The sequence below is a fragment of the Mercenaria mercenaria genome, chromosome 1 (assembly GCF_021730395.1).
Source record: "Mercenaria mercenaria strain notata chromosome 1, MADL_Memer_1, whole genome shotgun sequence".
Taxonomy (NCBI): Eukaryota; Metazoa; Mollusca; class Bivalvia; order Venerida; family Veneridae; genus Mercenaria; species Mercenaria mercenaria.
The window spans coordinates 20,077,731-20,098,290 of NC_069361.1; the positions used below are offsets into that span (position 1 = coordinate 20,077,731).

Below are 20,560 nucleotides of genomic sequence, written 5' to 3' on the forward strand. Positions count from 1 at the left end.
TACTCGTCCGAATTAGACTTGCTCCTCTTACTGGACTTGCTGCGCAACCTGGACTTGCTGCACTTGGAAGACTTACTCTTCTGAATTAGACTTGCTCCTCTTACTGGACTTGCTGCGCAACCTGGACTTGCTGCACTTTGAAGACTTACTCTTCCGAATTGGACTTGCTGCGCAACTTGGACTTGCTGCGCTTTGGAGACGTACTCCTCTAACTGAAACTCTTAAGTTTCGTTAGTGACAATACTGGAGGTTTCTTTCTAAACCTTATTTTTTTCTCTCTTTTTTTTTATTTCTAATCCATTTCAAGTATATATACAAAACGCGCGAACCGGATAGAGAGACGCCATTGTGACGTCACGCGAACAAAAATAGCATACACAAAATGGCGGCAAATTGTGTTTGTTTTATACAAATAAATCGATATTTTTGACAACAGCCCACTTCTAAAGAAATATTCCATGTTTCAAAATCATGGCAAAAATATCTGATTTATTCTGTCTGCATATCCTCTGTTGATATTGTAATGTGGGGACTGTCTTCATCATCTTCATCTTGTCTGCTCAGATAATCTGCAAAGATGTTGTCTGATCCTTTTATTGCCTCAATCCGGAATTTATATGACTGCAAAAATAATGCCCATCTCACTAATCTTCCATTATCTGGTGTGGATTTCTGGATATATGCTAAAGAATTGTGGTCTGTTTGTATGACGAATTCCTTCCCATAAAGATACTTCTGGAATTTTTTTATTCCGAATACTATGGCAAGGCACTCTCTTTCTCCAACTGAGTAGTTCTTCTCACGATCGAGCAGCTTCTTGCTGGCAAAGGCAACTGGAAATAAACCCTCTTCATACTGCTGCAGTAACGCCGCTCCGATCCCGGTACTTGAACCATCACACTGTAAAATGAATTGTTTAGAAAAATCTGGTAGTCGAAGAATAGGCGATCTGGTGAGTTGATCCTTCAAGGTATTAAAAGCACTATCTTGACTTGCTTCCCATTTGACATAATTCGGCTGTCCCTTTTTCGTCAAGTCTGTTAGAGGTGCTGCTATTTCGGCAAATGAAGGTATGAATTTTCTGTAATAGCCCGCTTATCCTAAAAATGCCCTAACTTGTCTTTTGGTTTTTGGAACTGCTGCTTGCCTTATGCTATTAAGTTTCTCCTCTTCCATCTGAACTATTCCATTTCCAACCATATGTCCTGTTAATCCAATATTGCCAAATCCAATAAAACATTTTGATGGTTTAACTGTAAGACATGCTTCTTTAAGTCTTTGGAGGAGGTCTCGTAGCATAACAAGATGATCATTCCAAGTTGGAGTATGTCCTATCATATCGTCGATATAATTATCAACGTTGTTACATCCTGCTAGCAGCTTCCTCATCATACGATTGAAAGTCGCCCCAGAGTTGACCATTCCAAATGACATTTTCTTAAACTGGTAACTCCCTCTGTCTGTAGAAAATGCTGTCATTCTTCAGCAACTTTCAGCAACTGGAATCTGCCAGTAACCTTTACATAAGTCGATCTTTGTAAGAAACTTATCATCTTTCAGTCTTGCCAGAATATCATCCACACTAGCCATAGGTTCGGTATCAAACTTGGTCACAGAATTAAGGCGTCGAAAGTCATTGCAGAATCTATTGCTTCCGTCTTTCTTCTTTACAATTACGATAGGTGCATTGTACTCGGATACAGATTGTTCTATAACATCAGCTTCTAGCATCTTCTTAATTGCATCTTCCACATCTTGACGCTTAGCGTATGGTATTGGGTACTGCTTCACTCGGATAGGTTTCTGGTCAATCAGTTCGACGTGGTGCTGTATGAGAGGAGTTGTTCCTGGTTGTTCGGAGAACACCTCACTAAATTCTTGAAGAAGATCTAAGACTTGCTTTCTCTGTTCCTGAGTAAGTCTTTCACAGATCTTGACATCACAAAATGTTTCACCACTTGTGTATCCTGGAAACTCTAGAAGACTTTCATCATCTACCGCTCCACCTTGAATATGGTTGTCATCTTCTATAATTGCCACACTTGCTGCAATCGTGTCTTGCGTTCTTCATACTTCTTTAGCAAATTGATGTGATATGTTCTCGTTCTATCACCAACATTTATTCTATAGTCAACTCCGTTGATAGCCTCAACAACTTCATAGGGTCCTTTCCATTGTAGCATCATCTTATTCTTATCTGTCGGAAGCAGGAGTAGTACCTTGTCGCCAAGTTTTAATACTCGTTTGCGAGCTTTCTTATCGTAATGATGTTTGTATGTCCTCTGAGCTCTATTTAGACTTTCTCTTGCTATCTTGCACGTTTCTTCCAACCGCTGCTTTAAATCAAATACATATTGATATGTGTTCTGTGTCTCAGGATTTTCTTTCGCTGTCCATATTTCTTTCAACACTTGCATTGGTCCCCGCACTGTTCTTCCATATAAAAGTTCAAAGGGTGAGAATCCTGTACTTGATTGTGGTACTTCTCTATAGGCAAATAATACTGCCGAAAGGTATCTATCCCAATCTTTGGGTCTTTCTTGGCACATCTTCTTTAACATGCTCTTCAGGACTCCATTCATACGCTCACAAAATCCATTGCACTTCGGGTTGTATGGTGTTGAAAAGATCGAAACAATCAGAAACGATATAGCATCGCAAACACAATCTGTATCTGATTTAGATGACATAGAAACTGAATAAACAGGTGTCAATTATGTAGAGTTTACTCAAGCCTCAGAAGACGAAGTGAAATCAATTATCAAAAAGTCAGCGAACAAATCATGCGAACTAGATCCTATCCCAACATGGTTATTAAAAGAATGTCTTGACGAACTAACACCAGTGATAACAACAATTATGAATGCATCTCTAGATGCTGCGTATGTGCCCAAAGCGTTCAAACATTCACGAATAAGACCTCTTCTCAAAAAGCCAAGCCTAGATTCTAATGTCCTAAAAAACTATAGACCTGTGTCAAACTTGCCGTTTCTGTCTAAAATCTTAGAAAAAGTGGTAGATGTTCGAATTGAAAATCATCTGAGGAACAACGAACTTCATGAAGTTAATCAATCTGCTTATAAAAAATTCCACTCAACCGAAACCGCCCTATTAAAAGTTCAAAATGACATTCTTCAATCGTTGGATAAGAACAATGTGACTATTCTTGTGATGCTGATCTCTCTGCAGCATTTGACACTATTGACCACGGGACGTTGATTCATCGCCTTGAACGTCACTTTGGTGTTACAGGCAAGCCACTCGCATGGATGATGTCATACCTTAGTGACCGCTACCAGACCGTATGCATAGATGGCGAGCTATCACAACCAGTGCTAATGAAGTACAGTGTACCCCAAGGGTCTGTCCTGGGCCAAAGAACTACACAATGTACACAAAACCAGTCGGAGCTATCTGCAGAAAGCACGGACTGAACAATCATTTCTATGCGGACGATTCGCAGTTATATCAATCCTTCAAACCAATAAATAAATGTCTATTGAAGAGACCATTCATCGCGTTGAAAGTTGTTTAAAGGATATAGTAAGTTGGATGAATACTAACATGTTGAAACTCAATGCTGAAAAAACAGAATTAATCATATTTTCATCTGAACACAAGACACAATCTGTTTCAAACATATCTGTGAAAGTGGACGGCTCTGAAATCAAACAATCAGGCAGTGTCAGGAACCTCGGTGCTTTCCTGGATTCGAACATGAGGATGGAGCAACATGTGAATAGTGTGTGTAGGAATTCCTATGCACAGTTGCGGCAAATTAGTCACATCAGACAATATATAACCGCAAACGCAACCAAATCTCTAATCAACTCTCTTGTTACATCACGTTTGGATTATTGCAACTCTCTTCTATATGGAATTCCAAAACGGTCAATGAACAAACTGCAATATGTCCAAAACACGGCAGCTAGAATCGTAACCAGAACATCCAGATACGACCATATAACGCCTGTTCTGCGTGAACTCCATTGCTTCCTGTGCAATGTAGGGTAGAATACAAAATTATAACACATACATATAAGGCACTCAAAGATCAATCACCAGCTTATGTAGCGAACATGCTAGAAATATATACACCATCCAGAAATCTGAGATCGCAGAATAATGCATTAAAACTAGTGGTGCCCAAATGTCGAACAATACGATTTGGTGACAGGAGCTTTCAGACAGCTGCTGCGAGGTTATGGAATGCCCTCCCATCTGGCATAAGAGAGTGCAAGACCGTGCAAAGTTTCAAAAAAGCGCTAAAGACGCATTATTTCATACAATTCTTTGGCAACTAACATCTCACTGATTACCTGATTTATAATGTAGGTACTTTGCCGGCCAATTAATTACTTTAATTAAGAACTCCAGTGTGACAGAATAATATTGGCGGTGTTTTTTTCTGTGGGATGTATCGTGGATGTTCTCCGGACCGTTTAGGTAGGGATTGGCCCAATCATCCGGGGCGGTTTGCATGCTGTGATGCATGTCGCAGACATCATACCGTTTAATTCTGTCTGTTCAAAATGTAAGATATCTTCTGTTCTATTCTGCTCTGACCTGTGTCTTTAATAGGTCAGTTAATGTTTTATGATATTGTATTTTGTTTCATGTTTTGATCTGCCTACCTTCCAATTTAAAATGCTTGGTATCTTATTACCGTAATGTAATTTTAATTTCTTCTATAATAGTTCAATTCCCATTTTTTATTGAACATTATATAAATGTTTTTATGTAAAGCACTTTTGAACGTATTTTTATATGAAAAGAGTGCTATATAAATGTGGTATATAATAATAATAATAATAAATAATAGTGTGGTGAAGAGTTGCTTCACTGATATAAGACGACTTACTTCTTTCATCAGGTCAGATGTAAATTGGCTGCCTCTGTCACTTAAAACTTCACCTGGAAGACCTACTCTCGAAAAGATGTAAAGAAGTGCTTCTGCTACTCTTTCTGTGTCAATTCGTGGTAATGCTACCGCTTCTGGGTATCGCGTGGCATAATCAACCACTGTTAATATATATCTGTTTCCACTGTCTGACACTGGTGCAATAGGTCCTATTAAATTTATGGCTATTCTGTGGAATGGTTCTTTAATCACTGGCATGTCTCCTAAAGGAACCTTCTTAACTCGGCCTTTCGGAATGGTCTTTTGGCATTTGTCACAAGATCGGCAAAATCGTCCAACTTCACTTGAAATCCCAGGCCAATAAAAACTTGACGTGATCCTGTCCTCAGTTTTCTTTGCTGAAAGATGTCCTCCAACGATCGATTCGTGAGCAAGTTCCATCACTCTTTTGCGTTTGCTCGCTGGTACGACAATCTGTTTTGTCTCGTAGTCATATGCCCCTTTCGTCTGAAGATAAACTCTATACAGCACTCCATTTCTTATTGCAAATTTGTATTTTGCACCACCCTTTGTTTCGAGCATGTCTTCTGTCTTTGCTAAATCCCACAGCTTTTGCAATGCTTTATCTTCCTTCTGTGATGCCTTTAATGTCTCCACATTAACTTCTGTTTCACAGGAGGGTTTCGGCACATTCAGTGCTTTCGTTGGTAGCTCTGCTTTTCTACTCTGTGATCTTGTCATAACCGCAGCTACTGATGTATCAGCAATCTTCTTTTTCCATTCAGGATCAGGTCTATCAAGTACACCAGGAACATTCCCAATGACTAAGTCACAAATCAACGACTTTGGTACCATTGCCTCAATTTCTCCAATGTAATACGGAGTATCAACCCATATCTTCGCCATAGGTACAACTTTGGCGTCCCCATCTATTGTGATCATCACTATTTCTTTACCTAGAAATTGCTCTTCTTTGACTAAGTCTCTTCTTACAGCAGCGGATTCGCATCCAGTGTCCCTTAACACTTTCACTTCTTCTGTTCCTACGAATCCTCTCTGTACCTCCAAGTTCCTCTCCCCTTTTAAGCTGTCAATGGTACAAACTCCTGCAAGTATTGGGACTGACTCCCCACTTGCCAACTTCAATTTTCCGTCTTCAGTATTGTTTTTCAATGGACTGTTTTTTACTTCCGTTTGAACACACACTGCTGCTAACTTCTGGTCATTCTTTGCTGGAGCTGATCTCATCTGCTTACAATCTCTGGCTAAGTGTCCTGCTTTATTACAGATAAAGCAACTCTTTGGAGTGTTACTCCTGCTGTTTTGTCTACAGTCACGCGCTAAATGACCTGCTTTATTACATATAAAGCAGGTTTTCCGCAACCCATTCTTCTCTTCTGTCTTTCGACTGGACTGCTCATGACTGGTGGAGTTGTGCTTCCTTTGTGGCGCAACACTCTTCGACAATATTGAAGGTGTCCCCTTATGTGCTTCGATGTACTGCTCTGCAAGACGTGTTATCTCGTCCATCGACTTTGGTGTTCTCTCTTTTAGAAACACCGCTAATTCGGCCGAACAACCTTCAATAAACTGCTCTCTTATCATTAAATCACATAAGGATTCATACGTCTTTTCTATTCCAGCCAGTTCAGTCCAACGACTGAAGTATCTCTTTATTCTTGACACAAATTGGAAGACCGACTCTCCTTGGTCTGGTTTACTTTGTCGAAATTTAGATCTGAATCCATCTTCAGTCAACTGATACCTCCTTAGGATCGCTTTCTTGAGAGAATCGTAATTACAGGCCTCTTCTTGTGGCATGCTTGTGTACACCTCCAGTCCCATTCCTGTTAAAAGCGAGCTAAGACTTATGGCCCAGCTCTCCTCTTCCCACTTTTGACTTTGAGCATATCTCTCAAACCTTTCCAGATATGCGTCAATGTTATCGTGCTCTTCATCAAACTTTGGAATCTTAGGTCTGTACGCCTTACAAGTATCAGTACTGTTTACTCTGTTGACCCTCAAACGCTCAATCTCTAAGTCTCTCTCCTTCATTTGCAGTTCAAAGTTCATCTGCATCTGTCTCCTTTCTTCATCACGTCGTTGAGCTCTCTCTTCCCTTGCTATACATTCCTCTTCCTTATCTTTGATGAAAAGGATCAAGTCTCCACCGGACAATCCAAGTCTCTCGCCAAGTCTCAACCATTCATCGTAATACATCATGCTTGTTATGATAGCTGCAATATTATTATAATAAATCCCGGACGAGCCCCCAATTTGTCAAGTTTTGGGTTAACTATAATGGTGACAATATCTGAGGTATCTTCCAAGCAGTACACACGATGAAGGTTTCCTCGATATACTTGACTTGCTGTACCCCTAGACTTGCTTCACGTCTTAGACTTGCTTCGCTTCTTAGACGCGCTTCACTTCCTGGACTTGCTTCACGTCTTAGATTTGCTTCGCTTCTTAGACTTGCTTCGCTTCTTAGATTTGCTCCTCTAATTTAAATTGCTCCTCTCACTAGACTTGCTGCGCAACCTGGACTTGCTGCACTTGGAAGACTTACTCCTCCGAATTAGACTTGCTCCTGTTACTGGACTTGCTGCGCAACCTGGACTTGCTGCACTTGGAAGACTTACTCCTCCGAATTGGACTTGCTCCTGTTACTGGACTTGCTGCACAACCTGGACTTGCTGCACTTGGAAGACTTACTCTTCCAAATTGGACTTGCTCCTTTTACTGGACTTGCTGCGCAACCTGGACTTGCTGCACTTGGAAGACTTACTCTTCCAAATTGGACTTGCTCCTTTTACTGGACTTGCTGCACAACCTGGACTTGCTGCACTTGGAAGTCTAACTCTTCCGAATTGGACTTGCTCCTTTTACTGGACTTGCTGCACAACCTGGACTTGCTGCATTTGGAAGACTTACTCTTCCGAATTGGACTTGCTCCTCTTACTGGACTTGCTGCGCAACCTGGACTTGCTGCACTTGGAAGACTTACTCTTCTGAATTAGACTTGCTCCTCTTACTGGACTTGCTGCGCAACCTGGACTTGCTGCACTTGGAAGACTTACTCTTCTGAATTAGACTTGCTCCTCTTACTGGACTTGCTGCGCAACCTGGACTTGCTGCACTTGGAAGACTTACTCTTCCGAATTGGACTTGCTGCGCAACTTGGACTTGCTGCGCTTTGGAGACGTACTCCTCTAACTGAAACTCTTAAGTTTCGTTAGTGACAATACTGGAGGTTTCTTTCTAAACCTTATTTGTTTCTCTCTTTTTTTATTTCTAATCCATTTCAAGTATATATACAAAACGCGCGAACCGGATAGAGAGACGCCATTGTGACGTCACGCGAACAAAAATAGCATACACAAAATGGCGGCAAATTGTGTTTGTTTTATACAAATAAATTGATATTTTTGACATCTGGAAAGAGATACAAATCGAGAAATGCCCTTGGATCTGCTGTTTATCAGTATCTGATGGGTGTTCCCATAGAAGAGTATGAACAATGCTTCCAAAAGAGGATTGACCGGCTCAAAAGGTGTATTCAGGCTGACGGAGAGTATTTTGAAGGGCAGAGCAAGTTTAAATGATCAAAACATTTGCAGTATAGGAGAACCGATACAAGTGACATTACTTTTGGAACACCCCTCGTATATGAAGTGTGAAGTTTGGAGTAAGAAATTCTTATTCTTATCCTTATCTCAGTCTATATAGCTTACACCATGATTTGATAAGGTTATCTTATGATCACATAAATTTGACATTGCTTCTATAGTTGTATATTTGTGCACAACCATCGTCGGACAAAGTCATGAAGCTGTATCTTGTAATTGGTGTGGTAATTTCTGCTGCTGTTTGTAAGTTCCTCAGTGCTTTATTTCTTTAAATCAATTTATGATTTAAGAATTCAATCATAACTAAATATTAAAACTCAGAAAATACAGTAAAATGTAATGGCTGTTTACTATGGCGAAAACTGTATATTTGTCGTGTCTTCGTGTCCCCGTGGGTCGGAGAGAACACATTGACAGGGATCCTTTAAGGCAAAAAAAAAAAAAATAAAATAAAATACGCTTACAATTGCACAAGTCTACTGGCAAATGTCGTGTCGGTGGGTATAATAACTCTCGCTGTTGCCTTTATTTATCGTGTGCATCGTCTCTTTGTTCCGAGCGTACGAGGACTCGATGAAACTTTAAGGCAAAAAAAAAAAATAAAAAAAAATAAATAAAATACGCTGACAATTGCACAAGTCTGCAGGCAAATGTCGTGTCGGCGGGTATAATAACTCGTGCCGTTGCTTTTTATTTATCGTGTGCATCGTCTCTTTGTTCCGAGCGTACGAGGACTCGATGAAACGGAAGTTTGTCTTTCGTGTTCACCACGAACACACGAGACACGACAACTTGTCGTCTTCAATGTCATCATGTCTTCACACTGAGGGCACGAATCTACGACATATCAGTAGTTTATCGTCCTTTCATGTCTTCACACCGAGGGCACGAATCTACGACATATCAGTAGCTTATCGTCATTTCGTGTCCTCGTAAATGTTGGATTCCCGTAAATTTCCAAAACAGATATTTTCAAAAACTGTTCAGAAATGTTGGAATCATTATGATAATATTGTTTTTACTTAATTTATCCTGAAATGCTGAAAAGAATCAAAGGATAGATAATTTTAATAAAAACAGCACAATCAAAGTAGGATTTTTTAAAAATTATTTCTAAATTAACAAATGTATTTAAGAATGGGGACTTACTTTCATCATTTGTATTTAAAAATAACTTGACTGAATTCCCCTTTCAATGGATATATGTATCAACGTATCAAATTGATTCTGGACTCTTGTAGTTTAAAAAAAAAAAACTGTTCGAAATGTTTGAATGGTAATATTTGTTTTTATATTTACTTAATTATCCTAAAATATCGAAAAGAATCAAAGGACAGATAAAGTTTATTGCATACCCAAAACAACAGAATAAACAAGTAAAATAGCTCCCTCAAAGTCGATTTTTCAGTCAATTCTAAATCAACAAATATATCTAAAAGTGGGAAGTTACTTTCATCTTCTGTATCTAAAATGAAATTTCCCCCAATTCCTTTTTAAAGAGATATGAGCCACGCCATGATAAAACCAACATGGTGCGTTTGTGACCAGCATGGATCCAGACCAGACTGCGCATCCCCGCAGTCTGGTCAGGATCCATGCTATTCGCTAATGGTTTCTGTAATTGCAATAGGCTTTGAAAGCGAACAGCATGGATCCTGACCAGACTGCGCGGATGCGCAGGCTGGTCTGGATCCATGCTGGTCGCAAACGCACTATGTTGGTTTTCTCATGGCGCGGCTCATATTTGTATCAAAGATTGTTTGTCTATAACAGGAAACTGATCCGACTTGAACTTCTTGTTATGGTAACTAAGGTACTGAAACAGTAACCTTTTTTATCTCGGCCACCAAACTGAAATTAAAGGTTTTTTTATTTGCTTTGTGTAAAGGTGAGGTCTAATACGTATGCCTTAACACTTTAATAAATCTGTTCATATGTTTTTGCACTTACAGGTATTGTTTATTCGACACATTGCGATCACAATGATCCAACGAACTGCCAGATAAACTGTACAAATCCTAACGAAGTTGTGGGCTGCGAGCACGAAATCTGTACATGTGTATCGGCCGGAGCTAGTGGCCAAGGTATGCAGAAACAGTACACAATGTAGTTACCTCTCATTTTAGGGACTCTTCTAGCGGTACATGAATCACTGTCGTCATAAATCAAATATTTATATTCAAATACTAGCACTACATTAGCCGTAACTTAAATGGACTCAATAATGTTACATATTCTGGTTTAACGTTCTTTGTAAACTTCGAAAAAAAAATCAATAGCCCTAGATGTGTGTCTGTTTAAGACATGCAGATGTAATCTTACACTTTTCATCGAAGGCAGATATTTTGTCATTCCATCTAAAATCATTTATAAAATGGTAACAGTCTAGAGTAATAACAACAAACCTTGTGTGTTGGATCATGTGTGACTGAACTGTAGAGGGCCTAAGTTGGGAGCAAGTTGTCACAAATTTATATTTATTTATATTTATAGGTAGAATCGTGAGTGTTTCATATTTGTTTCATATTTATTGTCGTCATAATTATTACGTGCCAATTAACTTGTACTTTCTGTGCATTCAGCTTAATTTCTAACCGTTTCCGTAAAATATGAAATTAGAACGGTATTGTCAAACAAATCATTAGGTATAGAATACAGACTTTGTTAAAATTGTAACAATCTAGTATTTTACAATATTTTAGTTGAAATTATTACATCTTAACTTTTTATTCTTTTTATTTCATTTTTTCAGCATGCCAGCAAAAACAAGACTGTCATGGGCACGACTTTCATCCCCACTGTCCAGATCCCGAGATACATTGCATGAATAATGTCTGCAAATGTAGGCATCACTGATGAACTCAAAGTTTGAAACAGTTGTCATAACAAATCGTCAAACTAATAAACTGAAACTGTGTTTGTTTTCTTTTAAATTAAAGCCACTATAATATGTTGGTTTGTTTAGGACATGCATTTTTTTTAAGATTAAATTATCTCGAGCGCACGACATTTTATCTCGAGCGCACGACATCTTATCTCGAGCGCACGACATCTTATCTTGTACGCACGTCATCTTATCTGGAGCGCTCGACATCTTATCTATTGCAAACGAAATCTTATCTCGAGCGCACGACATCTTATCTCGAGCGCTCGACATCTTATCTTTGAAGAGTGCGTGATGTTTCCTTATGGATATCAGTATAACTGCTAATCCTATAATCACATGCGGTCTACCTTTTGTCCAATACAATTAAACATGTGTATTGTCCGTACGTTTTGACCTGGCACTAATGTTTCCGTAAACTAATTTTCGGTGTCCGGACCTAAATAACGATATAACTGTTGAAAAACTAATAATATACATTTCGCAACTTCATCATGTCACATATGCAGATATAGCTGCCCGGGCAAAACGGTCAGCTACCAATCTCAGGGTTGTGAGCTCGAGATCTCTGTCTGACCTTTTTTTTTCTATTTCATCTGTAAACTGAATAGACATGGCAACTGTCACATTTACTGTGATTTATTGTTTATTTTATTTCATGAAAGAAATACTAAACATTCTTTTACGTCAGTAAATCGGACTAAAATCTTCAGGACCGGAAAGCGTTCGTTCATTCAACTGGCAATTCAAGGAAATGGCGTCACTAAAATGATATATATCTTAAAAAAGTAAGAACGAAAGTAATATCGACACAATTACATCATAGTGAATTAAGAAAAACTGGTTTTAACTAAATTCCAACCCACGGTAACTCGCGTAGAAGGGGGGGAGCTTACCACTACGCCACGTTCCAATGGTTAACTGTATCGTTTGTTTTGATTAATGTAGATATTTTCAGGTCTGGATACAAATATCGCGTAAAATAACAAAAACGCCCGAAAATATTGACGAAGATTAATGAGTGCCACGGCAATACTTACGGACAAGACATTTACTGGTCGGCAAAAACAAACAAGAGGGTCATGATGGCCCTATATCGCTTACCTTACCTGATGTTTATACTAAAAATAAGAAATACGTATAATTGGTCAGAATGTCATTACTTTAGCTTCAAAATAAAGCATATAGGTCAAGATTAATGTCAGCAAATGTAAATACTGAACACTGTTTTAAATCATTTGCAAAACTGTACACATTTTCAAAATTTTATCACTGTACATTTCCTAACATGAAAGTAGGTCAAGGTTAAGGTCAATGGTGTTAAAGGTAGTAATTGAAAACGACCTGGAACAAGGCGATTGGTAACGTCTATGGATGCTCCCCGAAAATGCTGTCGGATAAGAGGCTTTTCAGTCACGGTGGTTGTGTTTCGGAAAATGTGTTCAGCAAGAGTTGTGGTTCTTTAACACTGCACTCCCGCTCTCTGATATCTGTGAATATGTAAAGTATGAAGTAAATACCTTACATAATGTTCAAGATATGCCCCGGACAAGGTTTTCAAAAAAGGGAGATAATTAAAAAAGGACCACCAAGAGTTATGGTTTCTTGTCAGTACACTCCCACACACTGACCTCTATCAATATGTAAAGTATGAAGTTAATAACTAACATAGTATTAAAGTTATAACCGTGACAATGTGCTCAAAAAAGAGTGATTACTCAAAAAGGGACAAATAATAGTTATGGTTCCTTATCACTGAACTCTCTATCACTAACCTCTATCAATATGTTACGTATGAAATCAATACCTTTTATAGTATTCGAGTAATAGTACCCTGTCACTGAATGTTCTTTCAATATGCTCTATCATTGTATGAAGTTATAACTTCTTATGTTGTAGAACCAACGTAGTTAAGAATCCAGTTATAGATACAAAGCTTTTATACGAGACTTAACTGTTTTCAAGCCATGAATGTTTGCTTTGGGTTATCAGTATTTCAGTTATGTAACGGTGGGCAGTTAATCTAACCAGTGTTCCTGGATTCTGCACCAGTACAAACCTGTTCTCCGCAAGTAACTGCCAACTTCCTAACATTAATCAAAAGTGGAGGACGAATGATTTCAGAAACAATGTTTTCTACCAAATCGTCACAGAGAACATAAGCCCCGCCCGACGATAGAACTCATGACCCCGCGATCCGTAGACCTGCGCTCTCCCTATCGAGCTAAGCGGGCGGGTGCGTTCTTAAGCCATGGTCTCTTTTAATCAATCTATAGTGTCTTCTCCGGCCCGCCTTTGAGTGCGCGTCTCGAGAAGGGACAGGGTCTTTAGATCATAATTATATTGGTCTTCAGATTGCTGACTGAAGCCAGCGGGAGTGGCCCTGAAAAGGGACCGTTTGTGTATGAAAGAAGGCGTATTCTTGGTGACGACATAGAGATAGGCGCCATGCAGAGAAGCCCCTGAACATTCAAATCCCAACGCTCAGCATGGGGCGTTGGAGTGGCGTAAACCTGTGCTGTGGCGGAAAGTCCGAATGGACCGGAATTGAACTCAGATACTCACACACGCAGACTTTTGAGTTCATGGCATGTTTGACAGACGTCTCCCTAAGAAGCAGACTTGAGGGCCGATTACACATTAATTAGATTCAATGCGGGATCGATGCTGAAACTCTCTATAAATTATTTGAGATATAACAATTTAAAGAAATAACACTTGTGTAACATGTCCAATTTTCATAAAACACAAAATTAATGTGATTTTATCTGAAATATTTTCGGGAGACTATCATGCGTTACGTCATGAAAACACATGACGTCCACTCTTTTAATACTATTTTGCTTTTCCTCAATGTAAAGTGTAATACATGAAGTTCCCTCTGCTCTTTCATCTTAGGTACTGTAGTTTTATTTCAAATCAACATGCTCGGACACTGTTCATACGTTCTGCAGCCTCTACAACTCAGTGATATCCATTGCTTTCTCACGAATTGCTCCACGGTCATGATCTTACTACGGAAGAGCATCGAAATTTTGAGTCATTCAACAAAAATGTTGAGTTACCGGGTCAAAATTCGATTTCGTAAATGTTGACTCAGAAGCTTGAAATTTTGAGATACGCAACTCGACTCGAAATTTCCAGGTACTATGTTTTTAAATCCCAGTAACTATGTCTACGTTTCGAGTAAAGTTTCTCGGTTTTCGCGTTATTGTATAGGTATTGATAAAAATAAAACACATTCAACAGCCCTCAGGTAGCCCTAGAGGGTCATTGCAGATGACCGGGCTGCGTCCTTTGTTAACAATATTAATATTTAACCATGTTTAAGTCTTGGACGTTTTCGATTCTGTTTGACCTAAACCGGTTGGAAAATATAGGCATTCATTATATCACCATGTAGTTATGAGTCCGACCAAGATTGAGTACCTTGGTAGCCCAGGATTATGAGGAGAGGTCATAGAAGGTGATCGGATAGAGTTCGAACTTAGAATAATTCACTGTTGTTCTCAAAACACAAAAGGTGGACAATATTATAAAGATATAGAATATTATAGTATTCTGGTTATATTGTATAATTCTTATAATTCTTTGATCTTTTACGTTAACAGCAATATATAAGTAATGCGCTTAAAATATGTTCGTGGTAGATTAGGACCTTAGTAGATTAGGTTTGAAACAAAAACTTGTGATTTCAAGGTTTGAAACAAAGATTTGGAGTCGGATGTATTTGATTTGGTTAGAAGCAAGATTTTAAGTTTGGAATTCACTTGATCTAAACTTAATCATCAGGATCTTCATTTCGGCTCTTAAGCATCATCTCGAGACATTGTTAAGCTAGTAGGCCAGTGTTATGTTAGGCTAATAGCTGCCAAAACACCTACTAGATTAATTTTGAGTTCTATATGTTTGTCATATTTCTCAAAACACTATTAAAGCAAAAAGAAATTTGATGTTCTATATGAAGAAGGTAATGGACAGTCGAGGCCTTAATGTGTAAAAAATGTATGGATTATACATACAAACACAGTTCACAACCTCTGAAACAATACAATGCAAATACCTTGGTGTACGCACAGCCCTGACAAAGGCAAACAATTCGGTAAGCAAAAACGTCTGTTAATGATATGGTCGCACTTTTAATGCCTGTCATAGCAAATCCCATGGTGACAAAATACTCCGTCAAGTCCGTCAGACAAAAGCAAAGATTACTGCGTTCAAGTAAGCTCGTATTAATACATTGTAGGTTCATTATGAACTAAGCAAGACATGATACCCCATGTAGTCAAATTATTCTGACAACACTTTTGTCTAATTTGGATAAACTGAATTTAAGATCTTTTGACATAAGTTTATAACTGATTGAAGTATATTTTTTGATGTGTGTTTAATTTTAAATCTTCTTAAAAAGTGAAATTTGAACCCTCAAAGTTTCCCGGAGTAAATGAAGTTTTAACACGTGATAGAGACTTCAATTTGTTTAATGATCTCGCCCTATTTTGTTAGCTTGGCAGATTCCGCACGTTTCGTTCCTGGTTAATTTTAAAATTATGAAAAAGTTATAGAGAATGAGAAACAGTAATAAAGATATCTCCTTAAATCAAGAGTGGCTTTATGCGCTTGACCAATTAGTGTTTGCAGAAAAACTACCTGAGGTGGAAACATTACCTAAACATGATTGCTTTTACTATTTCTAATTGAGTATTGGATTCAGTGTTTTATATTTTCTGGTCTTTTGGGATCACAGAGTCCTTTTAATTGATGCGTAATAGAGTACCGCTTAAGCCGGTGCTAGGGGCCGTAAGAGGTGTTGCATTTTGTATTACCTCTCATGAACAGACGCAATCAAACCGAGTCTGTTTTTATTCTGCTTGGTTGCATTCTTTGCTTCCAAAGGATCTTTTTACAGATTTTATTGTCAAAATAAAAGTTAAAATTTCGTGGTTAAGCATGCCCTTTTCTGAAAACTATAACTTATTTCCACATTATGCACTTAAGGAGGTAGGTTACCTTCATATTTGTATGTGCGCATGTCCAACCGGAAGCTAACGTGACGATTTACGACGACGTTTACGACAAATTAAATGTGTTTGTATATTCATTCTCCTGAAAACAAATCATGAACCTGCCTCCGATCTGATACTTTATGGTTTAATAATGCAGAAATAATGAATCAATTGCCGCAGAAACGCTTCAAAACAATGTTGCCTTAAAATGACGTCATTGGCGTCATGACGTTACGTGTCAGTTACCGCGCAAAATTAATAGCTTTTATCTTGAAAGTACGTAATTCTGTGCATTTTCTTTATTTTAACTATCTTCAAATAACAAATATTTGCTGAAATATTTGTTATGAATCTTTTGCTCTGAATAATCATCAATATTTTGCTTCTTTTATGTAGTTATATTGAAACGTTATGCGGATTGTAAGAAAATGGATGATGGTAACCAATGTTATTTGGAATATAGCTGGATGAAAGGTTACTTGTAACGGCCATTTTCAAAAAAAAAATCTAGCAGTTTGATTTGTAATACCTATTATTCAGGTCCCGTTGATAATTTTTACTTATATACTAAAACTAAGATCTAAAATTGTTCAAATTTCAGTAGAAAAATGTGGTTTCTTAAATTTAATTGATGTTACCATGGAAACGAAGCCCGTGACCTATGTATCTGAATGTAAAATTCAAAAGCGTTGACACTGGTCTATTTAAGAAACACAGCTTCGACTTTTTATTTTCATTTCAACATTATCCATTAGAATAATATCAGCATGCTGAACGATTTTTCCATGAAAAATGCCAGGCGAGGGGTACTGTCGTATGTATTCTAAGCTGTGAAATTTGTTTGAATCAATGCAGATAACAAGAAAATATAACTTACGTTAGAAATAATATGTTTTAAAGCTACATTAACTAGAAAGATAATCTTATTCAATATTTTTTTATAAGCAATTATGACAAAAAACAAGATATAAGCTATTTTAAACATCTCTGTTGCCATGGTTACTTTAAACTTTAAGAAAAATAGGGTACCATGTAAAGTGCTTGGTATTTTGCTAATAATATTACCCAAATATTCCATGTTGGTCATTAACAGAATGGCACTGAAGTCGTCCAAAACACATATTTTATACATAGTTGTTTAAAAAATGAGAGAAAATGCGTTACCATGGAAACACGAGCCCCGCGACATATACATTTTAAGCTTATATTAGAAAGCTTATGTGCATATTAGTAAAATTATCAATTATGCAGATTTCTACGGATATCAATGAACCTAAAATACACTGAAAAGTGTTAAATATCCGTATTTTCCTTCTTCTTTCAATATGAAATACCTTTGGAGGGTCATGTTCTTCAAACCTGGATAAAAATTGAATTTGAAGGGACAGAGACAAACGAAACTGAGATTACAGCAGTTAAAACTTCATATTACACGAAACACAAAAAAATTCTGCGGTTCAACTAATCTGAATTTACCCTTGTAACAAGGTAACCTACCTCCTTAAACAAGAGATACCGTATGAAACAGATCATCATGAATAAAAATGAGATCGCAAAATATTTTTTTTTCAGATACACCACATTATTCGTGTTCAGCTATTTTGCAGTTGGGTATTATGGTTTCCTCTTAGATTGTGTCTGACGGGTCGGTTGTTCATTTTCTCAAATGCCATCTGAACTGTTCAGCTAATCAAATATCTACATGTCTATTTTTAATATATAATTACGTTTTGTAAACTTGCTGATAATACATGCTTGCACAATTTTACTGATACTTTTTCATCTAGCTTCTACGTTTGAATTGAAAATGTCCTACTATCTTTTACTAATTTGTATATAACTAAGTTGAAAAAGCAAAGTTATTTGGTAAATCATTTATATTCTCTATCATTTTACTTTTTATTGATACTTCTATTTTAGAACGTGCATGTTTTGTGTTCAAATTAATCTATACCGAGATTTTTTTTAATTATTTTTGAGACTGTACTAGCTGTTGCTTTTTGAACATTTTTTGCGGGAGAAACCTTCACTGCCTTTCAGCACTATCGAAAACTGTTTGATGACAGCCACTGGCGACTCACACAAATACTCACTTATTTAATTTCCATCCAAATAACTTTAATATTAATGTGGAATTGTTTGACTTGAGTATATGCCAGAACCAGAGATAGTTTCGCGTACATGTTTGTGTCTGAAATGGCTTGAATGTATACAATTTCTCTAGATTTTCATTGTTAGGAAGGAAGCCAGTCCTACCCATGTCCCAAAACACTAAGCCTGAAGATATACAGAGTATTTCACAGAAGGTCCGTGTGTGGTTAAAGATAGTCAGTCTGTTTTTGGAAGTGTCATGGATCCGTAGCAAAACTGTACAGATATTGAATTTCCCTGTGCGTTTGAGAAATGTTAAATTCGGGATTTTTTCTAGCCAGTAACATAAATGGGCCATTATATGAGAAAACCTGTATATGTGACATGATATAATTATAGGCTATGCAGTGGTAAATAAATTTGCTATATGTTCTATACAAAAATTAACAATCTTCTGAAAGTTGTAACACATAGCCAGGCCCATTTTAAAAAAGAATTACAAGCTTTATGTTATTAAATTACCTATAAACCACCAAACAACACCAAGAAAAGTAGGTGTCATGTATCTTCTAAGGAGATGTCTTGTCTGACAGGTCAACACTATGGAATAGCTTCCAAACTGACACCTTAAATGTGGATTTGAACACATGAGTAATAAGGTTTGTTTACACTTCTATAAATGCAAAACATCTCCTTGAAAATGCTACCAGAATGTCAACAATAGGTCCACAATGAGATAAAAACAGGAACTGGCTTACATAAAACATGAAAATGCTACTTTAACAGGAAAAAATTGAGAACATTTTCTTTCCGCCATTACCTGACTAGTCATTTTCAGAAGGCGCGCATGGTCGTCCGAAGACGGGAAGTGCGGCAACAACAAGTGGTTGCCACGCTGAGTGAATATCACTTGTGTAAAACAAACGGTACTTGTACTACTTTGATAAAAGTTTGTTTCTGTTTCATAATTATAGTAATCTAACTGCTAAGCGGAAATATTACCTGCTTATTTGGGTTATAGGTATAAATTTGACATTTGGCATTTCGTTTTATGATGAGTTTGCTAATTTTTACGGTCTTCTTAATGAGATTTATACTTCATTTAAGATTTGAAATTAACCAAACTTTATAGCGATACCTTTCGACCATACACATGGGTTTCTGAATCTACTCCGTCTTAATCTATTACATCGTTCACAAAAGAAACGACCGAAGAACAAATAGGAAACAGCGACGCGTTAAAGCTTTAATCGGAATGTCTTTGACAGAAACGTTGTTGAAGGAAATTGTAGCTAAAATGATTTTGGAAAATGAAAAATTCCAAGTCATGATTTGAACAGCAGCTTTATTCATGCATTATGTATGTCATCACTTGTAAACTCCTGACGTCTATGTTTCCGTTAAAGAATAACTAACTACATTAAATACAAATAACCGATTCTCTACAATGATTTACAAAAATATTACATCCCTGATTTACCTTAATGAATATAAGATATAGTTGATGATGCAAAGGTATCATTAATGACTGTTTATGTAATAAAATTATGAAATTGGATGTCAACAGTATCATACTGTTGAGAATCAGTTTAGGTGCTCTAGATACGTGATTAAGTTTTGATAAAAATGTTTGCTTCTTAAGACATAACAGGCATTGGTAGAACCTATTTGCTGGTGTGGATAGGGTGTTTTACAGTTTGTTTTTAGATTATTATTATTTTTAGACCATTAGTAATGTAATAATTGCTGCTTAGATGTAATAGGTACCCGCTTGATTAAACGAAACGCGACACTTGCTTCTGAGACAGTTGTGTAATTGGATCATCCGTTGAGCCTAAAAATAGTTGTGAATGTTTTAACATGTTACGCAAAAGCCCTCGATCAAATCAGTTCCAGGTTTACATACACATGTTCTGAATTCGGGGTCGTCATTATATACAGCACTGTGGTCACCGGAGCACTTGCTGTCATCACATTTTCCCGTTGGGATACCGTGTAATGTTCTGATTATATATATGAACATTTCGGACCCTTAAAGGGATTTGTATTCTAAATGACTGACCCAAGACGGGATTGTTTAACACTACGT

The 20,560-nt window shown here is 37.4% G+C and overlaps 1 protein-coding gene across 1 annotated transcript; it reads right to left on the bottom strand.

Moving 5' to 3' along the window:
- Positions 1 to 1,482: 1,482 nt before the first annotated feature.
- On the bottom strand, positions 1,483 to 7,081 carry LOC128548205 (uncharacterized). Its single transcript, XM_053522803.1, has 3 exons — positions 4,862 to 7,081; positions 2,114 to 2,603; positions 1,483 to 2,006 (listed from the first exon to the last, which is right to left on the bottom strand). Exons 1-3 carry the CDS (start codon positions 7,079 to 7,081, stop codon positions 1,483 to 1,485), a joined length of 3,234 nt encoding a protein of 1,077 aa, XP_053378778.1.
- Between the last annotated feature and the right edge of the window lie 13,479 nt (positions 7,082 to 20,560).